General features: G+C 48.5%; 1 protein-coding gene across 1 annotated transcript in view; it reads right to left on the reverse strand.

Annotated features, from left to right (window-relative positions):
- The window catches only part of ctr9 (CTR9 homolog, Paf1/RNA polymerase II complex component), an 81,177-nt gene extending 63,931 nt beyond the window's left edge, over positions 1-17,246 (reverse strand). The window contains exons 1-6 of the mRNA XM_068046701.1: positions 17,162-17,246; positions 12,040-12,138; positions 9,190-9,429; positions 6,713-6,830; positions 3,769-3,858; positions 1,055-1,203 (exon numbers count right to left, since the gene is read on the reverse strand). Coding sequence (XP_067902802.1) covers positions 1,055-1,203; positions 3,769-3,858; positions 6,713-6,830; positions 9,190-9,429; positions 12,040-12,138; positions 17,162-17,209 — 744 coding nt within the window. The 5' untranslated portion in view covers positions 17,210-17,246. The remainder of the gene's footprint in view (positions 1-1,054; positions 1,204-3,768; positions 3,859-6,712; positions 6,831-9,189; positions 9,430-12,039; positions 12,139-17,161) is intronic.
- Between the last annotated feature and the right edge of the window lie 2,669 nt (positions 17,247-19,915).

Here is a 19,915-nt window from a genome sequence, read left to right on the forward strand (position 1 = left end):
GCTTTAGCAGTGTTAGTTTATGGACAAATATCAGCCCAGGGCACTGGGGAGTACTCCCCTGCTCTTCTTCGAATAATTCTGGCAGCATCTGTGGAAAGAGAAGCAGAGTTAACGTTTCGGGTCAGTGACCCTTCTTCGGAAGGGTCTTCCGAAGAAGGGTCACTGACCCGAAACGTTAACTCTGCTTCTCTTTCCACAGATGCTGCCAGACCTGCTGAGTGAATCCAGCATTTCTTGTTTTTGTTTCAGATTTCCAGCATCCGCAGTATTTTGCTTTTACTTCTTCGAATAATGTCAGGGAACCTACTGCGTCCACCACGGGGCCTTGGTTTAACTCCTCATCTGAAAGACGGCCAACAGCGTAGCAATCCTCCAGTACTGAACTGGGTGTGTCAGCCTAGATTATGTGCTCAAGTCTCCAGTGTGAGACTTGAACCCAGAAGTTTCTGATTCAGATGTGACAGCACTATCTATTGAATCATGGCTGAAGGTAAATGGCAAAAGAAAGAGGAGAGCAGATGGAATTCTTTTAAACAGCGAGTCATTATGATCTGCAATGCACTCCTTGGAAGAGGGATGGAAGCAGATTAAGTAATTTTCAAATGAGCATGGGACAAAAGACTTAAAAAGGAAAAATTTGCAGGGCTATGGGGAAAGAGCCGGGACATTAGGAGTAACTGGAAAGCTCTTTCAATGGCATGCTGGATGAAATGGCCTCCTTCTGTGCTGTATGATTCTATGCAGGGCTATGGTCTGCCTTCAGGAATCTGACAATGTCTTTTAGGGTTAGGACGGGGGTCTTGTGGGAGCCCCCCGCGCAGAAAGCTTTGACTATCACTGCATTGCATTATGTTGCCAGTAGAGACACTTCTAAATTGTACTCCATGGGAAGTTTTCCTATGTTAAAGGCGCTGTATAAATGCCAGTTATTGCTGCGCCTGTTTTAAATTCAATGATAAAAGTAACCATGTTTGATGGGAGATTTGCTGTATCTGTTCTATGTCAGCCCTGCTCCATCTCCAGATTAGAATACAATTACAGGCAGGTAACTCACCTCTTTGTTGTTCAGTTCCAGGACAGCCAGCCCCACCAACGCCCCTACACATTTAGGGTTAAGATCCAGAGCCCTTCCAAATGCCAGCCGAGCTTTCTCCAGCTTACTCAGCTTCACAAAGCAATGGCCCATTCCCAGCCGTACCTCAGCTGTGGAGAGAAGGAACAAGAGTCACAATCCGATAAATTTATCGCATCAAATTCTTGCTCGGTTTTTCAAGTTGGAAGTGTTGCATTTAAGGGATTTTGACAAGGCAAATCCAGCATTTTCTGCTTTTAACTCAGATTTCCACCATCCGATATCTTGCTTTTGTATCAATTAGATCACCCCTTAATCTTCTGCATTCAAGGGACTACAAGCCTAGTCTGTGCAACCTATCCTCATAATTAACCACTTTAAGCCTGGTGAATCTGGGCTGCAGCCTCTCCAAGGCCAATCTATCCTTCCTAGGGCGTGGCTCCCAGAACTGAACTTGAGCGCTGCTTTGATGTGGTCAAACCATAGCTTTAATGGGGAAATAGAGTAATTAAAAAAAAAAATTTAAACACCATCAGTGCATAACCACTGACAGAACACATGTACAGAAGATACTGTAAGCTACCTGATTGGTTTTACTAAATAAAGTTGTGATTATTTTTACTGTCAATGTGATTCCCACACATTAATGTAGAAATCTGCATCAAATGATGTACAACACATACTACAATCCAGCTTTTGGGACAGCTGAAGATTACTAGCTGAAACCACTTTTACCGCAAGACAATTTCACAAATGGGCAAAACACTGGGGGAGGGAGGCATGGTTGAAGAGGGAGGTTTCATGGTGGTGCTGGAAGGTCAGGGAGAGGTAGCAAAGAAGAGTTCCAGATTGCAGGGCAAGTTGGTAGAAGGTTGTGCCGGGTTGTTGCGCGGCGGGTGGGAAGAAACAGTGGATCAGAATCAGAAAGGACACAAGGCGGTTGCAGAGGCAGAGCTTTTCCTCATATATATTAATGACTTAGACCTTGGTGTGCAGGGCACAATTTCAAAGTCTGTGGATGATAAGAAACTTGGAACCATTGTGAACTGTGAGGAAGATAGTGTAGAACTTCAAAAGGACAGAGACAAGTTGGTGGAATGGGCAGACAAGTGGCAGATGAAGTTCAACACAGAGAAATGTGAAGTGATTCATTTTGTGAAGAAGAAAATGAACAGACAATATAAAACAAAGGGTACAATTCTACAGGGGGTGCAGGAGCAGAGGGACCTAGGTATATATGTGCATAAGTCATTGAAGGTGGCAGGACAGGTTGAGAGAGCAGTTAATAAAGCATACAGTATCCTGGGCTTTATTAATAGGGGCATAGAGTACAAGAGCAAGGAGGTTATGTTGAACTTGTATAAGACACTAGTTTGGCCTCAGCTGGAGTATTGCGATCAGTTCAGGGCGCCACGCTTTAGGAAGGATGTGAAGGCATTAGATAAGAGTACAGAAAAGATTCACAAGTATGGTTTCAGGGATGAGGAACTTCAGTTATGAAGATAGATTGAAGAAGTTGGGACTGTTTTCCTTGGAGAAGAGAAAGCTGAGAGGACATTTGATAGAGGTATTCAAAATCAAGAGGGGTGTGGACAGAGTAGATAGAGAGAAACTGTTCCCAGTCATGAAACAATCGAGAACGAGGGGACACAGATTTAAAGTATTTGGTAAAAGAAGCAAAAGTGACATGAGGAAAAACTTTTTCACACAGCAAGTGGTTAAGGTCTGGAATGCACCGCCTAAGAATGTGGTGGAGGCAGATTCAATTCAAGCATTCAAAAGGGAATTAGACTGTTATATGAAAAGGAAGAATGTACAAGGTTATGGGGAGAAGGCGGGGGGTGACACTAGCTGAAATGCTTATTAGGAGAGCTGGTTCAGATACGATGGGCCGAATGGCTTTCTTCTGCGCTGTAACAAATTCTATGATTCTGTAAATTTTAAAAATTAGTTCTCGGGATATAAACATCACTGGCAAGGCTGGCCATTTATTGCTAATCCCTACATGTCCTGAGAAGGTGGGTCTTATTCAATGGCTGGTAACAGTTTGATACCACTGAGTGATTTGCCAGACCATTTCCAAGGGTAGTTAAGAGTCAACCTCATTGATGTGGGACTGGAGTCACATATAAGCCCAAAGTCACATATGAGCCCTAAGCAGTCAGGACAGTAGTTTTCCTTTCCTAAAGGACATGAGTGAACTAATTGGTTCGTAAAAATTCGACAGCTTTGTGGTCACTTTTACTGATTCTAGTTTTTAATTTCCAGATTATTTGAACTGAATACAAATTCACAAACTGCCATGGTGGGATTTGAACTCATGTTCTCTGGATGATTAGTCCAATAACATAATCACAATACTGTACCTGCCTGTGGGTGGGAGTTTGTGAATGAGGGTTCTGAAGTTGATACATTTGGGAATAGGTAGCCAGGAGAAGTTGGCAAGGACAGGTGTGACGCTAGTTATAGTGCAAGATGTTTCAACACAGCTGATACTTGATCTTAGAGTTCTACTAGCACTGCAATTCATGTTTCAAACCCGTATATTTCATTACAGTCTAAACCCTTGAACAACAATCGTTGAAGGCAAATTCAATGGCATCTTTAGGAGAAGACCGTTGGGGGTTACGCTGCTGTTAATCAAGTCTATGAATTCTCACTGAGTCTATAGCTGGGTGCATGGAGCCACTCCTCACCTGGGCATCCAGGATTGGTCCGAAGGGCTTTTTTGTAATAGGCCAAAGCACCTCTGTAATCTTTCTTGTTAAAGGAGATACAAGCTTTACCTGCAGAGGAAAAATAAGGAGACATTCAACAGGTCAGACAATTAACTTGATTATTCAACTCAGAGGGTGTTCAAACTGTGGCTCCTGAGTCACCTGAGGCTCAGCAATCCAGCCACTGAAGCCCCATCAACTCGTGTTTACTACTTTGCTGGTTTGTCCGTCCGTGTTTGTGGGCCGGAGATTTAAGAAAAGATGCTCTCAACACCTTTGCCTCATTGGCAGCTAAATCCTGAGTCAGATAAATCCTAAACCAGAACAGCAAGATCTCTTAGTACCAACAGCTGTGGCTCTGTGGGTAGGACTCGTGCCTCTGAGTCAGACGGTTGTGGGTTTGAGCACGTAATCAAGGATTACACTCCCAGTGCAGTACTGAGGGAGCACTGCACTGTTGGAGATGCTGTCTTTTGGATGAAGCATTGTACTGAGGACCTGTCTCTCCTCTCAGGTGTGTTCCAGAAAGCCAGGTGGTAAATGATAGAACTGGAGCCAATATTTACACACTTTTTATAAGTATTAGTTTGCAGAAAAACACATTCCAAACATGCACTGTTAACCTACCAACCAGTTTGTCTGGTCCTATTTATAGGAGCACAATTGAATCCCTAGTTAATGCCCACCACCTGTGCATAAATACAATTAATAAACAAATAACGAGATGGACATAAAAAATTCAACAATACTATTTAAATGGCGCAGGGAGTTCTCCTTGGTGTCCTGGCCAATATTTATTCCTCAATTAAAACCTAAAACAGATTATCTGGACATTTATCTCATTGTTGTTTGTGGGAGCTTGTGAGCAAATTGGCTGCTGTACTTCCTACATTACAACAGTAGCCACATATCAAAAGTACTTAATTGGTTGTGAAGCACTTTGAGACTACCAGAGGATGCAAAAGATGCCACATAAATGCAAATTCTTTTCATAACAGCTAGAATCAACTGCAAATTAGTAAGTTTTACATGTAGCCCCTTGGGGCTCCACAGTAGGCACTTTCGCGACTCACAAAGACAAAAAGCTTGGACAGTGGTCAATCTGGAAAAGTTTGAGATAATGCATTTGGGTAAGGCTAACAAGGCAAGGGAATACACAATAAATGGTAGGATATGGAGAAGTGTACAGTAACAGAGGGACCTTGGGGTGCATGCCCAAAGATCCCTGAAGGTGGCTGGACAGGTAGATAAGGTGGTCAAGAAGGCATACAAGATACTTGCCTTTATTCGCCGAGGCACAGAAAAAAAAGAGCTTGGAGGTTTTGCTGGAACTGTATAAAATACTAGTTAGGCCACAGCTAGGGTACTGCATGCAGTTCTGGTCACCGCATATAGTAAAGACATAATTGCACTAGAGAGGGTAGAGGAGATTTACGAGGATGTTGCCTGGATTGGAGAATTTTAGTTATGAGGAAAGACTGGATAGGCTCGGGTTGCTTTCTTTGAAACAGAGGAGGCTGAGTGGAGGCCTAATTGAAGTGTATAAAATTATGAGAGGTCTAGAGAGAGTGGATAGGAAGGCCCTATTCCCCTTGGTTGAGGGGTCCATAACTAGGGGCATAAATTTAGGCTAAGAGGTAGGAGGTTGTTACAACCAGGTGAAAAAGAGGTCTAGGGTTCCCTTCCAGCCTTCACCGGGTCTTACCGTAACAGGGTTTAATTTTAAACACACCATGTTTTTAGCTCCCCCTTGGTGAATCCTTGTTCACCGCTTTCCAATTATAAGGGAAAGAAACCAGCACTAACAGGCTTTCTTAGGTTTAAAGAAGAAAAGCTGAAATTTATTAAACTTAAACTCTAATTCGGTTAATGCCTACAGATACACGACGCGCCCACGCTAGCATGCATATGTGATACAAACATGTAAATAGAGACAGAAAAGAGCAGAAGAAAAATAAAGTGGAAAAGTTTGAGGCAATATCTGAAGAGTTTTTGTTATGGTTCTTCGAGCTCACTGTAGAGTCCTTGATTGTAGGTAGATTTTGCTTTTCGTTGGGGCCCAGTATTCTTCTTAAACCTTTTTTGCTGTAGGAGACGTTTCTCTCTTGGGGTTCATGTGTCTTCAGTGGATTCAAAGGCTTGCGAGAAAGAGATGGGAGCAGACAGGAGAGATCTTCTCAGTCCAGGAGCAAACAGACACTCGGAGTTTAAACTATTTGTACGATTCAGAAAAACCCAAGTTGCAAAGCAGGTTAGTCATGTGACTAACTGCTCTGACCACGTCTTGGATTACAGCAGTCTCTGGAATGCTCCTCTTACACACAATACCTAGTGATCAAGGTCCATTGTGGGTTGAATGTGTCAGGGAATGGTCCTTTGTTCTTCCAATCACCGTTTGTTAATATGCAAATGTCCTTTCCAGCCACAGCTGATCTGTTTAACAAGTCCTTTCTTCACTCCAGTAACAGTTTAAAATCAATGCTCATGACAAAATTAATGTGCCTCATTCTTGGCAGGTGGGGGCCTAGCATGACAGAGGTTTAAAGGGATTCGAGGGGAAATCTTTTCATCCAGAGGATGGTGGCAATCTAGAACACTCTGCCTGAAAGGATGGTAGAGGCAGAAACCCTCATAACATTTAAAAAGTACTTGGGATTGCATTTGAAGTGCGTAACCTACAAGGGTACGGACGAAGAGCTGGATAGTAGGATTAGACTGGATGGCTACTTGTCTGCCAGTGCAGACACGATGCGCCAAAGTGCCTCCTTCTGTGCTGTAAACTTCTATGATTCTAGGACATTTCCCTGACTTAACTGCTCAATAACTAATTTTAATTCTTTTGTTCTGTAGTGCGAAGGACCTGCCTCTTCTCTCATTCAGAAACAAGATCCTATTGTATACCTCGCATTCAGAGAGTTCTTACCCAGGAGTGCAGGGATGTTATTTGGCGACTGATTCAGCACAAAGTTGAACTGTGCCTCAGCTTGGTCCATTTTATCCCCCTCCAGCAGGCAGAAGCAGGCTCTTCCCAGCAAATGGTTCTAAAGACAAGCATAGAGAAGATGATCAAGTAAAACACCTTTCAAGCAGAGAACAAATTCATTCCATAGAATTTACAGCACAGAAACAGGCCATTCCACCCAACAGGTCCATGCCGGTGTTCATGCTTCACTTTATCTCACCCCATCAACATATCCTTCATTTCCTTCTCCCTCTAGCTACCCTTAAATGCACTTATGCTATTCACCTCAACTACTCCCTGTGGTAGTAAGTTCCACATTCTCATCACTCTCCGCCTAAAGATGTTTCTCCTGAATACTTTATTAGTGGCTATCTTATATTTATGGCTCCTAGTTCTGGTCTCCCTCCACAAATGGAGGCATCTTCTCTACATCTATAAAACCTCTTCATAATTTTAAACACTCCTCAAATGGGGATATAGTACTAAACTTTCAGAATAACCAGGACAAGTATTTCTCAACCTCATTCCATGACTGGAAACAGTTGGTGTTGGTTCATTCAAATGTAAATTAGAGATTCCTTTCAGAAAGTAATATTTTGGGATCCAGTCTATGAATAATTTGAGACATGATGTATGGTGAGTGTAACTGGCTTGCGAAGAACAGGTGACTTTGGACCTATAGCTCCCAAAGCTCTATCACTGGGGATTTTCCTCACCTCATGTCTGAGTCTGTTGTAGACTCATTGATAAGAGATTGATTAATCAACAACACCATTATCGTTGGATCACGTGACTACCAGAATGGTAGGTGAACCAGATGGACCTTGGGTCTTTTTTAAGCAGCAATTCCAATATTCCTAGGAGGCCCAGTTTTGCCCAGAGTAATCTTTGTAAAACTGGACCAGATTTTTCCCCCCCAAAATATACTTTATTCATAAAAATCTGTAAAAATTACATTCCCAAACCGTTTAAAACAGCATCAAGTCAAAAAATACAAACAGTGCAAAGGTGATCAGTTTCCTTCTATACAATCATGAGTTGCCTCACAACTCTTCCATTTCATTGTCATGCCATATACATTTTTACATTTACAGCACACAAAATTTTCCCGATACAGTTTGAGGGGTTTCCCATGGATCCAGCCCCTCAGTTCAGCTTGGTGGGGGGACCTTACACTGTGGTCTTTCCCCATTGAGCCTCTGCTGCGGCTGCCCCAAGCTTTAGTGCGTCCCTCAGCACGTAGTCCTGGACCTTGGAATGTGCCAGTCTGCATCATTCGGTGGTGGACAACTCTTTGCGCTGGAAGACCAGCAAGTTTCGGGCAGACCAAAGGGCATCTTTCACCGAATTGATAGTCCTCCAACAGCAGTTGATGCTTGTCTCGGCGTGCGTCCCTGGGAACAGCCCGTAGAGCACAGACTCCTGTGGTACAAAACTGGACCAGATGAGGAAACAAACTGTGGATTCTAAACCCAACCTGTTGCACTGCTCGACCCAAGAGGCAAGACACTGTTGAGACTGCAACACATTTAGTTAATTATGACCAGAAGGTTCTGGTTCGCTAGTTATCGCAAAGGCGGTTGAATCAATTAGTATTACAATACTAAGTTTTGCTAATTGGTATATTTTTTAAACACTAACATTTACCTGTTTTAAATAAACTGCTAGCAGCAAGATATAGAGCAGGAAACCCAAGCTTGTGTGTTTATATAGACAGTGCAATGGCACAGTACTAACCTAACACAATGTGTCACTAGGCAGGGTAGTCACTGACAATTGGAAATTCTAAAGCATTATTGTAGCCTTGGGCCTTAGAAGAGTTGACACAGGTGATGGCCAAATGGGGAAAGGATAGGGAATGGGACTAAGGGGAGAACACTTTCAGAGAGAGGGCACAGGGCGATGTACATTGTACCATGCCATATCGTACCTCGCTGAGTTGCTTACTATACCTTGCCATATCGCCACTATACCACGCCGTTACCCCACCACAATGCACCAGCAACACACCAAGGCTCCTTTGACAGCACATTCCAAACCCGCGACCTCTACCACCTAGAAGGACAAGGGCAGCAGATGCATGGGAACACCACCACCTGCAAGTTCCCCTCCAAGCCACACAGCATCCTGACTTGGAACTATATCGCTGTTCCTTCACTGTCGCTGGGTCAAAATGCTGGAACTCCCTTCCTAACAGTACTGTGGGTGTACCTACACCACATGGACTGCAGCAGTTCAAGAAGGCAGCTCACCACCACCTTCTCAAGGGCAATTAGGACGGGCAATCAATGCTGTCCTAGCTAGCAACGTCCACATCCCATGAATGAATAAAACAATGAACCTCACCGCAGTATACCTCACATCGCTGTAACATGACATACCTAACTTCACCATAACATTCCATACCATCCCTCACCTCACGTCTGCTGTGACCTTACCTGGTCGTACATGATGATTTTGTCGGCCATGGTGTACAGCAGGGTGGCCTGCGTGATGAGCTCTTTCTTCGCATCTTTGTTCTTTTCTTTCCGAGCCTGCTGTACATAGTAAGCGGCGAGAGTGTCCAGACAGGTCATCTGGTCTTTCTCATGATCTCGGTAATCCAAATTTCCATCGATACGAGCGGCTTCCAGCAGCTTCACGAAATCTTCCGTCTTGCCTTGCTTGAAGTACTCGAGCTTTAAGATATGAATATTTTCAATTTGCATGCAAGAAAAGACTTGCAGGTTGATAGGTAAATTGGCCATTATAAATTGTCACTAGTATAGGTAGGTGGTAGGGAAATATAGGGACAGGTGGGGATGTTTGGTAGGAATATGGGATTAGTGTAGGATTAGTATAAATGGGTGGTTGATGTTCGGCACAGACTCGGTGGGCCGAAGGGCCTGTTTCAGTGCTGTATCTCTAATCTAATCTAAAAAACCAAAAAAGAGCTTTGAGATTTACAAGTCTGAGAATCACACTGAGAGCAGCACACTTGGAACATAGGAACAGGAGGAGGCCATTCAGCCCCTTGAGCCTCTGCCATTCAATGAGATCATGGCTGATCTGCATCCTCACTCCATCTACCTGCCTTGGCGTCCAATCCCTTAATACCCTTGGCTAACAAAAAAAATCTACCAATCACAGGTTTAAAATTATTAAATGAGCTAGCATCCACTGCCTTTTGTGAGATAGAGTTCCACACTTCTACCACCCTTTGCATGAAGTGCTTCCTAACCTCTCTCCTGAATGGTCCAACTCTTGATTTTAAGGTTATGTCCCCTTGTCCTAGATTCCCGCCACCAACAAGAGCAGTTTAACTTTAGTGAGCTCCTCAAGCAATTTAGTCAGACATGACTTATCCATCAAAAATCCATGCCAATTCTCTCTGATCAGGTACTTGTCCACTTTCTCACTCTGTCTCCGATGACAGATTTCGGTTATGTCCTCACAAGTGATGTTAAAATGGGCAGATGCTCCCAACTTGCCTGACCAAGTACAGCTTCGACAACACTCAAGAAGCTTGACACCATGCAGGATAAAGTAGTCTGCTTGATAGGCACCCTATCCACCACTTTAAACATTCATTCATCCCATCACCACACACAGTGGCAGTAATGTGTACAATCTACATGACGTACTGCAGCAACTCTCCAAGCTGCCTACGACAGCACCTTCCAAACCCGTGGCTTCTACCACCTAGAGCAAGAAGGGCAGCACATACACGGGAACAGCACCATCTGCAAGTCACACACCATCCTGACTTGGAAACATATCACCGTTCCTTCACTGTCACTGGGTCAAAATCCTGGAACTCCCTTCCTAAGAGCACTGTGAATGTACATACACCACATGGACTGCGGTGGTTCAAGTAGGCAGCTCACCACCACCTTCTCAAGGGCAATTAGGGATGGACAATAAATGTTGGCCTTGCCAATGACACTCACATCCCAAGAACGCATTAAAAAACTATTAGAATCATACAGCACAGAAGGAGGCCATTCAGCCCATTATACCTGTGCTGACTTTTTGAAAGAGCTATCCAATTAGTCCCACTCCCCTGTTCTTTCCCCATAGCCCTGTAAATATTTCCTTTTCAAGTATTCATCCAATTCTCCTCTGAATGTCACAACTGAATCTGCTTTCATCACCCTTTCAGGGGCAGTGCATTCCAGATCACAACTCACTGTGGAAAAAAAAGTCTCCTCATCTCCACTTTGGCCTTTGTTCCAATTAGCTTAAACTTGTGTCCTCTGGTTATGGACCCCTCACCAACTGGAAACAGTTTCTCTTTATTTACTCTATCAAAGCCCCTCAATTAAATCTCCCCTTAACCTTGCCTGCTTGAAGGAGAACAACCCCAACCTCTCCAGTCTTTCCACATAACTGAAGTCCCTCAACCCTGGTACCATTCTATTAAATGTCCCTTCCATCCTCTTCAAGACCTTGACATCCTTCCTAAAAATATATCACTTTACATTTCTCTGCGTTAAAAATGTCATCTGTCATGTGTCTGCCCATTTCACCAGCCTATGTCCTCCTGAAGTCTGTTTTCTGCATTGCCAAGTTTTGTGCCATCTGCAAACTTTGAAGTTATGCCCTGTATACCCAAATTCAAGTCATTAACAGGTATCAAAAGAGCAGTGGTCCCAACACAGACCTTTGGGAAACACCACTGTATACTTCCTTCCTGCCTGAAAACAACCATTCACCATTATTCTCTGCTTTCTGTCTCTTAGCCAATTTTGTATCCAAGCTGCCACTGTCCCTTTAATCCTATGGGGTTTAATTTTACTAACATGTGGTGCTTCTTCAAATGCCTTTTGACCCTCACCACCCTCTCCATTACTTCATCAAAGAATTCAATCAAGTTAGTCAAACCCAATTTGCCTTTAACAAATCCACGCTGGCTGCCATATATTAACACACATTCTTCCAAGTGACAATAAATTTTGTCTCGGATTATGGTTTCTAGAAGTTTCCCTATAACCAACCTTAGGCCTGACAAGCCTGTAGTTACCAGGTTTATCTCTTTTTTTAAACAGATGTCTGACCTTTGCAATCCTCCAGTCCTCTGGCACCACCCTCATATCGAAGGGTTGGAAGAGCCTCTGCAATGTCCACCCTTACTTCCCTCAGTAACCTCAGAGGCACCCCATCCAAACCAGGTGACTCTTCTACTGAGTGCTGCCAATCCTTCAGGTTCTTCCCCTTTATCTAATTTTATCCTTTCGATGGTCAGATTATTGTTGTGTATTTATAACTGTGCTGCTTTGCATCTCTGTAACAAATAGTGAAATACAAACCGCCAAGGCCATCCATATGTGAAGCTGGGTGTGTTCCTGCTTGAGAATACTGATGACTTCATCTCCCTCTGGTAGCTGATCAAAGTCAAGTTCAATGACCTAAAAAACACCGATAAAATGTAGGTTAGCCTTGACTATCCACCATTCCTTCACAAGACATCAACTTTGGTATGGTAGCATAGTGGTTATGTCATTGGATGAGTAATCCAGAGGCCTGGACTAAGGATCCAGAGACATGAGTTCAAATCCCACCACGGCCGGTGAAAATTTAAATTCAATTAAATAACTCTGAAATAAAATACTATTATCAGTAACTACCAGATTGTCATGAAAACCCATCTGATTCACTAATGTCCTTTAGGGAAAAAAATCTGTCACCCCCTACTATCATTATGTGACTCCAGACCCACAGCAATTTGGTTGACTCTTAACTGCCCTCTGAAATGGCCTAGCAAGTCACTGTTGTATTTAAAAAGGTTGCTCACCACCACACCTTCTCAAGGGCAATTAGAGGTGGGAGATAAATGCCGGTCTTAGCAGTGACAGCCGCATCTCACGAATTAATTCAAATAAAAACAACTGCCTCAGAACTAGATTGCTCTGCCACAGAGATATTGCTCAAATAAAACTATTGGCAAATCCTTTGCCTTCCTAGTGAAGGATTTTTGGAAAGAAGAGGGTTTCCTTCAATTTAATTAATAGAGGAAAAAGGCAGGAAATCTGAAACAAGTACAGAAAACCATAGAAATTTAGTTACGTTGTTACCTGTAAGGGTACAAGACGGGAGAATGTTTTAGATGGGGTACATTTCTTCACAACAATTTGCATTTATAGAGCACCTTTGTCAAAGAGAAACATCCTAGGCTATTCCATAGATATGTGGAAAACTGACAATCAAAAATTAGGATATAATTAGTTAGAGAGAGAGAGAACAACAACTTGCATTTGTATAGTGCCGTTAACATAGTAAAACTTCCCATGGCGCTTCGCAGGAGCAATTATAAAACAAAATTTGACATGAGTAACATAAGGAGCTATTAGGACAAGGTGACCAAAAGCTTAGTCAAAGAGGTAGGTTTTAAGGAATGTCTTAAAGGAGACCAGAGAGAGCCAGAGATTTATGGAGGGAATTCCAGATCTTAGGACCCAGGCAGCTGAAGGCACGGCTGCCAATGGTGGAGTGATTAAAATCAGCGATGCTCAAGAGGCCAGAATTGGAGGAGCACAGAGATCTTGGAGGGTCGTGGGGCTGGAGGAGATTACAGAGCCATGGAGGGATGAGGCCATGGAAGAATTCAAAAACAAGGGTGAGAACTTTAAAAATCGATACATTGCTGGACAGGGAGTCAATGCAGGTTAGTGAGCAGAGGAGTGATGAGTCAACGCAGACATACCAATTTTTGCAAATCATGCAACATGATTTTTAAGCAAAATTAAGCCTCACTCATGATCTCATGATGGAACTCTCAAATCTCAGGACTTTTTTGTATGGAAATCATCCGATCCGCTACCTGTCGCTGTCTCCTCGCCATGCCTCCCACCAGATTAAGATAAATAAATAAAATTAAGTCTAGTAAGGGTGGCAGATGAGCAAAGAGCCGATTACACTCCCCCACCCAAGTTGTAATTCTTAAAGGGACAATGCACACATGCAATGCTCAAGAAACAATGTGCATTACCGTAGTTGCAAGTTGCATAAGATCTTTTATTGTTGCTTTTTCTAACAAACAAATAAGAAGACATCCGGTTCTCCCCAAACAAAAGTGTCCCATTTCTTAGAGGGAAACAACTAATAAAGATAATAAACTAGAAAACAATTGGAAACTTATAAAATCACCTTTGTCCAGCTGTCACCCCAATCACTGCCATTATAACCTTAAACTGAGATACATAATAACGTTGAAAAAGCTGGAAATACTCAGCAGGTAAGCTGGCAGCATCTGTAGAGAGAGATACTTAGTTAATATTTCAGGTCTGTGGCCTTTCATCAGAACCTGACCTAAAACATTAACTCTGTATCTCTCTCTAAAGATGCTACCTGACCTGCTGAGGAATTTCCAGCATTCTCTGTTTTCCTTTCAGATTTCCAGTAGCAGCAGTATTGTGTTCTAGGACTTTTTTTAGAAGCTTTCTGTAAAGCATTTTCAGATGTAGTAATATAGATTCTGTAAAGAGCTCTCACCTTGTTACAGATCAAATAAACCACTGATGAGGTTCATAAACCAACTGTTAATTGCAACATATAAAATTGTTAAAGAGCTTGGCAGGGTAGATGCTGAGAAAATGTTTGCCCTGGCTGGGAAGTCTAGAACAGGGAGTCACAAGTTCAGAATGAGGGGTCAGCCATTTAGTACTGAGATGAGGAGAAATTTCTTCACACAAAGGGTTGTGAATCTTTGGAATTCTCTACCCCAGAGAGCTGTGAATGCTCAATCATTGAGTATATTCAAGACAGAGATTGATAAATTTTTCGGAATTAAGGGATATGGGGATAGTGCAGGAAAGTGGAGTTGAGAAAGATCATCAGCTATGAACTTCTGAATGGCGGATCAGGCTCGATGGGCTGAGTCGTTGACTCCAACTTTACACAGGAAATCTTCTAATTTTTAAGAATTTGTATCTGCTTTATGAGACGGTGCAGTTGGCATTACTGCAAAACGTGTTGGGACACAAATGGCAGAGCTTTGTATGACCTCCGGTTTATGGAGGGAGGGAGGCCAGCCAGCCAGGAGCTCGATGGGACAGTTGAGCCTGGGCGCAACAAAAACAAGAGGAAGAACTTACATTTGTATAGCACCTTTCACAAACTCAGGACGTCCCAAAGCCCTTGAAAGGCAATGAAATTCTTTTTGAAGTTTTGTCCCTAATGTAACATAAGAAATGTTACAGCCAACTTGCACACAGCGAGATCCCACGGCCAATCCGCACACAGCGAGATCCCACGGCCAATCCGCACACAGCGAGATCCCACGGCCAATCCGCACACAGCGCGATACCACGGCCAATCCGCACACAGCGAGATCCCACAACCAATCCGCACACAGCGCGATACCACGGCCAATCCGCACACAGCGCGATACCACGGCCAATCCGCACACAGCGAGATCCCACGGCCAATCCGCACACAGCGCGATACCACGGCCAATCCGCACACAGCGAGATCCCACAACCAATCCGCACACAGCGCGATACCACGGCCAATCCGCACACAGCGAGATCCCACAACCAATCCGCACACAGCGAGATCCCACGGCCAATCCGCACACAGCGAGATCCCACGGCCAATCCGCACACAGCGAGATCCCACAACCAATCCGCACACAGCGAGATCCCACAACCAATCCGCACACAGCGAGATCCCACAACCAATCCGCACACAGCGAGATCCCACGGCCAATCCGCACACAGCGAGATCCCACGGCCAATCCGCACACAGCGAGATCCCACAACCAATCCGCACACAGCGAGATCCCACAACCAATCCGCACACAGCGAGATCCCACGGCCAATCCGCACACAGCGAGATCCCACAACCAATCCGCACACAGTGAGATCCCACGGCCAATCCGCACACAGCGAGATCCCACAACCAATCCGCACACAGCGAGATCCCACGGCCAATCCGCACACAGCGAGATCCCACGGCCAATCCGCACACAGCGAGATCCCACAACCAATCCGCACACAGCGAGATCCCACAACCAATCCGCACACAGCGAGATCCCACGGCCAATCCGCACACAGCGAGATCCCACAACCAATCCGCACACAGCGAGATCCCACGGCCAATCCGCACACAGCGAGATCCCACAACCAATCCGCACACAGCGAGATCCCACAACCAATCCGCACACAGCGAGATCCCACGGCCAATCCGCACACAGCGAGATCCCACAACCAATCCGCACACAGCGAGATCCCACAACCAATCCGCACACAGCGAGATCCCACGGCCAATCCGCACACAGCGAGATCCCACGGCCAATCCGCACACAGCGAGATCCCACAACCAATCCGCACACAGCGAGATCCCACAACCAATCCGCACACAGCGAGATCCCACGGCCAATCCGCACACAGCGAGATCCCACAACCAATCCGCACACAGCGAGATCCCACAACCAATCCGCACACAGCGAGATCCCACGGCCAATCCGCACACAGCGAGATCCCACAACCAATCCGCACACAGCGAGATCCCACAACCAATCCGCACACAGCGAGATCCCACAACCAATCCGCACACAGCGAGATCCCACAACCAATCCGCACACAGCGAGATCCCACAACCAATCCGCACACAGCGAGATCCCACGGCCAATCCGCACACAGCGAGATCCCACGGCCAATCCGCACACAGCAAGATCCCACAACCAATCCGCACACAGCGAGATCCCACGGCCAATCCGCACACAGCAAGATCCCACAACCAATCCGCACACAGCGAGATCCCACGGCCAATCCGCACAGTGAGATCCCACAACCAATCCGCACACAGCGAGATCCCACGGCCAATCCGCACACAGCGAGATCCCACAACCAATCCGCACACAGCGAGATCCCACGGCCAATCCGCACACAGCGAGATCCCACGGCCAATCCGCACACAGCAAGATCCCACAACCAATCCGCACACAGCGAGATCCCACGGCCAATCCGCACACAGCAAGATCCCACAACCAATCCGCACACAGCGAGATCCCACGGCCAATCCGCACAGTGAGATCCCACAACCAATCCGCACACAGCGAGATCCCACGGCCAATCCGCACACAGCGAGATCCCACGGCCAATCCGCACACAGCAAGATCCCACAAACAGCGATGTGATAATGAGCAGATCATGTTTTTAGTGATGTTTGTTGAGGAGTAACTATTAGCCCCGGGAATACCGGGGACTCTCTCCCCACCACCCCCTGGATCTCTACACCCTCCCGTCAGGGCCTCGGGGTAACGCTGCTGATTTCAGTTCGGAGCCGGAGCCCAAGCCAGAGGCCGCGGGTGTTTTCCCCGCTCCCACCTTCCCGGCTCCACTCCCCGGCCACGGTGCTCCTGTCCCCGGGCCCCGACCCGTCCCCGCACTCCATCCCCCCCCGGCCCCTGGCCCCGGACCCCGGGCTCACCTCGTCCGTGTCCCGCAGCGGGATCTCGATGGAGCCGCGCGACAGCATCGCGGCCTCAGTGACCCCGGCCCGGGTCCGGCGTCAACTTCCGGGGCACGGAGCTGGCAGCGGAAACCAGGGGGGAGGGAGGGAGGAGCAAGACAGGCATTGATGGGAGAGAGGGTGGGAGAGATGGGGGAGGGCACCCAGTGGGAGAGATGGGGTAGGGCACCCAGTGGGAGAGAGGGTGGGAGCGATGGGTGAGGGCACCCAGTGGGAGAGATGGGGTAGGGCACCCAGTGGGAGAGAGGGTGGGAGCGATGGGTGAGGGCACCCAGTGGGAGAGATGGGGGAGGGCACCCAGTGAGAGAGATGGGGTAGGGCACCCAGTGGGAGAGAGGGTGGGTGCGATGGGGGAGGGCACCCAGTGGGAGAGAGGGTGGGAGCGATGGGGGAGGGCACCCAGTGGGAGAGAGGGTGGGTGCGATGGGTGAGGGCACCCAGTGGGAGAGATGGGGGAGGGCACCCAGTGGGAGAGAGGGTGGGTGCGATGGGGGAGGGCACCCAGTGGGAGAGATGGGGGAGGGCACCCAGTGGGCGAGATGGGGGAGGTACAATGGGGGAGGGCACCCAGTGGGAGAGAGGGTGGGTGCGATGGGTGAGGGCACCCAGTGGGAGAGAGGGTGGGAGCGATGGGTGAGGGCACCCAGTGGGAGAGATGGGGTAGGGCACCCAGTGGGAGAGAGGGTGGGTGCGATGGGTGAGGGCACCCAGTGGGAGAGATGGGGGAGGGCAACCAGTGGGAGAGATGGGGGAGAGCACCCAGTGAGAGAGATGGGGTAGGGCACCCAGTGGGAGAGAGGGTGGGTGCGATGGGGGAGGGCACCCAGTGGGAGAGAGGGTGGGAGCGATGGGGGAGGGCACCCAGTGGGAGAGAGGGTGGGTGCGATGGGTGAGGGCACCCAGTGGGAGAGATGGGGGAGGGCACCCAGTGGGAGAGATGGGGGAGGGCAACCAGTGGGAGAGAGGGTGGGTGCGATGGGGGAGGGCACCCAGTGGGAGAGATGGGGGAGGGCACCCAGTGGGCGAGATGGGGGAGGTACAATGGGGGAGGGCACCCAGTGGGAGAGAGGGTGGGTGCGATGGGTGAGGGCACCCAGTGGGAGAGAGGGTGGGAGCGATGGGTGAGGGCACCCAGTGGGAGAGATGGGGTAGGGCACCCAGTGGGAGAGAGGGTGGGTGCGATGGGTGAGGGCACCCAGTGGGAGAGATGGGGGAGGGCAACCAGTGGGAGAGATGGGGGAGAGCACCCAGTGAGAGAGATGGGGTAGGGCACCCAGTGGGAGAGAGGGTGGGTGCGATGGGGGAGGGCACCCAGTGGGAGAGAGGGTGGGAGCGATGGGGGAGGGCACCCAGTGGGAGAGAGGGTGGGTGCGATGGGTGAGGGCACCCAGTGGGAGAGATGGGGGAGGGCACCCAGTGGGAGAGATGGGGGAGGGCAACCAGTGGGAGAGAGGGTGGGTGCGATGGGGGAGGGCACCCAGTGGGAGAGATGGGGGAGGGCACCCAGTGGGCGAGATGGGGGAGGTGCAATGGGGGAGGGCACCCAGTGGGAGAGAGGGTGGGTACGATGGGTGAGGGCACCCAGTGGGAGAGATGGGGTAGGGCACCCAGTGGGAGAGATGGGGGAGGGCAACCAGTGGGAGAGAGGGTGGGTGCGATGGGGGAGGGCACCGTGGGAGAGATGGGGGAGGGCACCCAGTGGGCGAGATGGGGGAGGTGCAATGGGGGAGGGCACCCAGTGGGAGAGAGGGTGGGTGCGATGGGTGAGGGCACCCAGTGGGAGAGATGGGGGAGGGCACCCAGTGAAGGAGATGGGGGAGGGCAACCAGTGGGAGAGAGGGTGGGTGCGATGGGGGAGGGCACCGTGGGAGAGATGGGGGAGGGCACCCAGTGGGAGAGATGGGGGAGGGCACCCAGTGGGAGAGAGGGTGGGAGCGATGGGTGAGGGCACCCAGTGGGAGAGAGGGTGGGTGCGATGGGTGAGGGCACCCAGTGGGAGAGAAGGTGGGTGCGATGGGCGAGGGCACCCAGTGGGAGAGGGTGGGTGCGATGGGGGAGGGCACCCAGTGGGAGAGAGGGTGGGTGCGATGGGTGAGGGCACCCAGTGGGAGAGATGGGGAAGGGCAACCAGTGGGAGAGAGGGTGGGTGCGATGGGGGAGGGCACCCAGTGGGCGAGATGGGGGAGGTGCAATGGGGAAGGGCACCCAGTGGGAGAGAGGGTGGGTGCGATGGGTGAGGGCACCCAGTGGGAGAGATGGGGGAGGGCACCCAATGGGAGAGAGGGTGGGTGCGATGGGGGAGGGCGCCAAGTGGGAGAGATGGGGGAGGTGCGATGGGGGATGGCACCCAGTGGTTGAGATGGGGGAGGGCACCCAGTGGGAGAGAGGGTGGGTGCGATGGGTGAGGGCACCCAGTGGGAGAGAGGATGGGTGCGATGGGGGAGGGCACCCAGTGGGAGAGATGGGGGAGGGCACTCAGTGGGAGAGATGGGGGAGGGCACCCAGTGGGAGAGAGGGTGGGTGCGATGGGGGAGGGCACCCAGTGGGAGAGATGGGGGAGGTGCGATGGGGGAGGGCACCCAGTGGGAGAGATGGGGGAGGGCACCCAGTGGGAGAGATGGGGGAGGGCACCCAGTGGGAGATAGGGTGGGTGCGATGGGGGAGGGCACCCAGTGGGAGAGATGGGGGAGGTGCGATGGTGGAGGGCACCCA

This window comes from Heterodontus francisci, chromosome 14 (assembly GCF_036365525.1).
Source record: "Heterodontus francisci isolate sHetFra1 chromosome 14, sHetFra1.hap1, whole genome shotgun sequence".
In the NCBI taxonomy this organism is placed as follows: Eukaryota; Metazoa; Chordata; class Chondrichthyes; order Heterodontiformes; family Heterodontidae; genus Heterodontus; species Heterodontus francisci.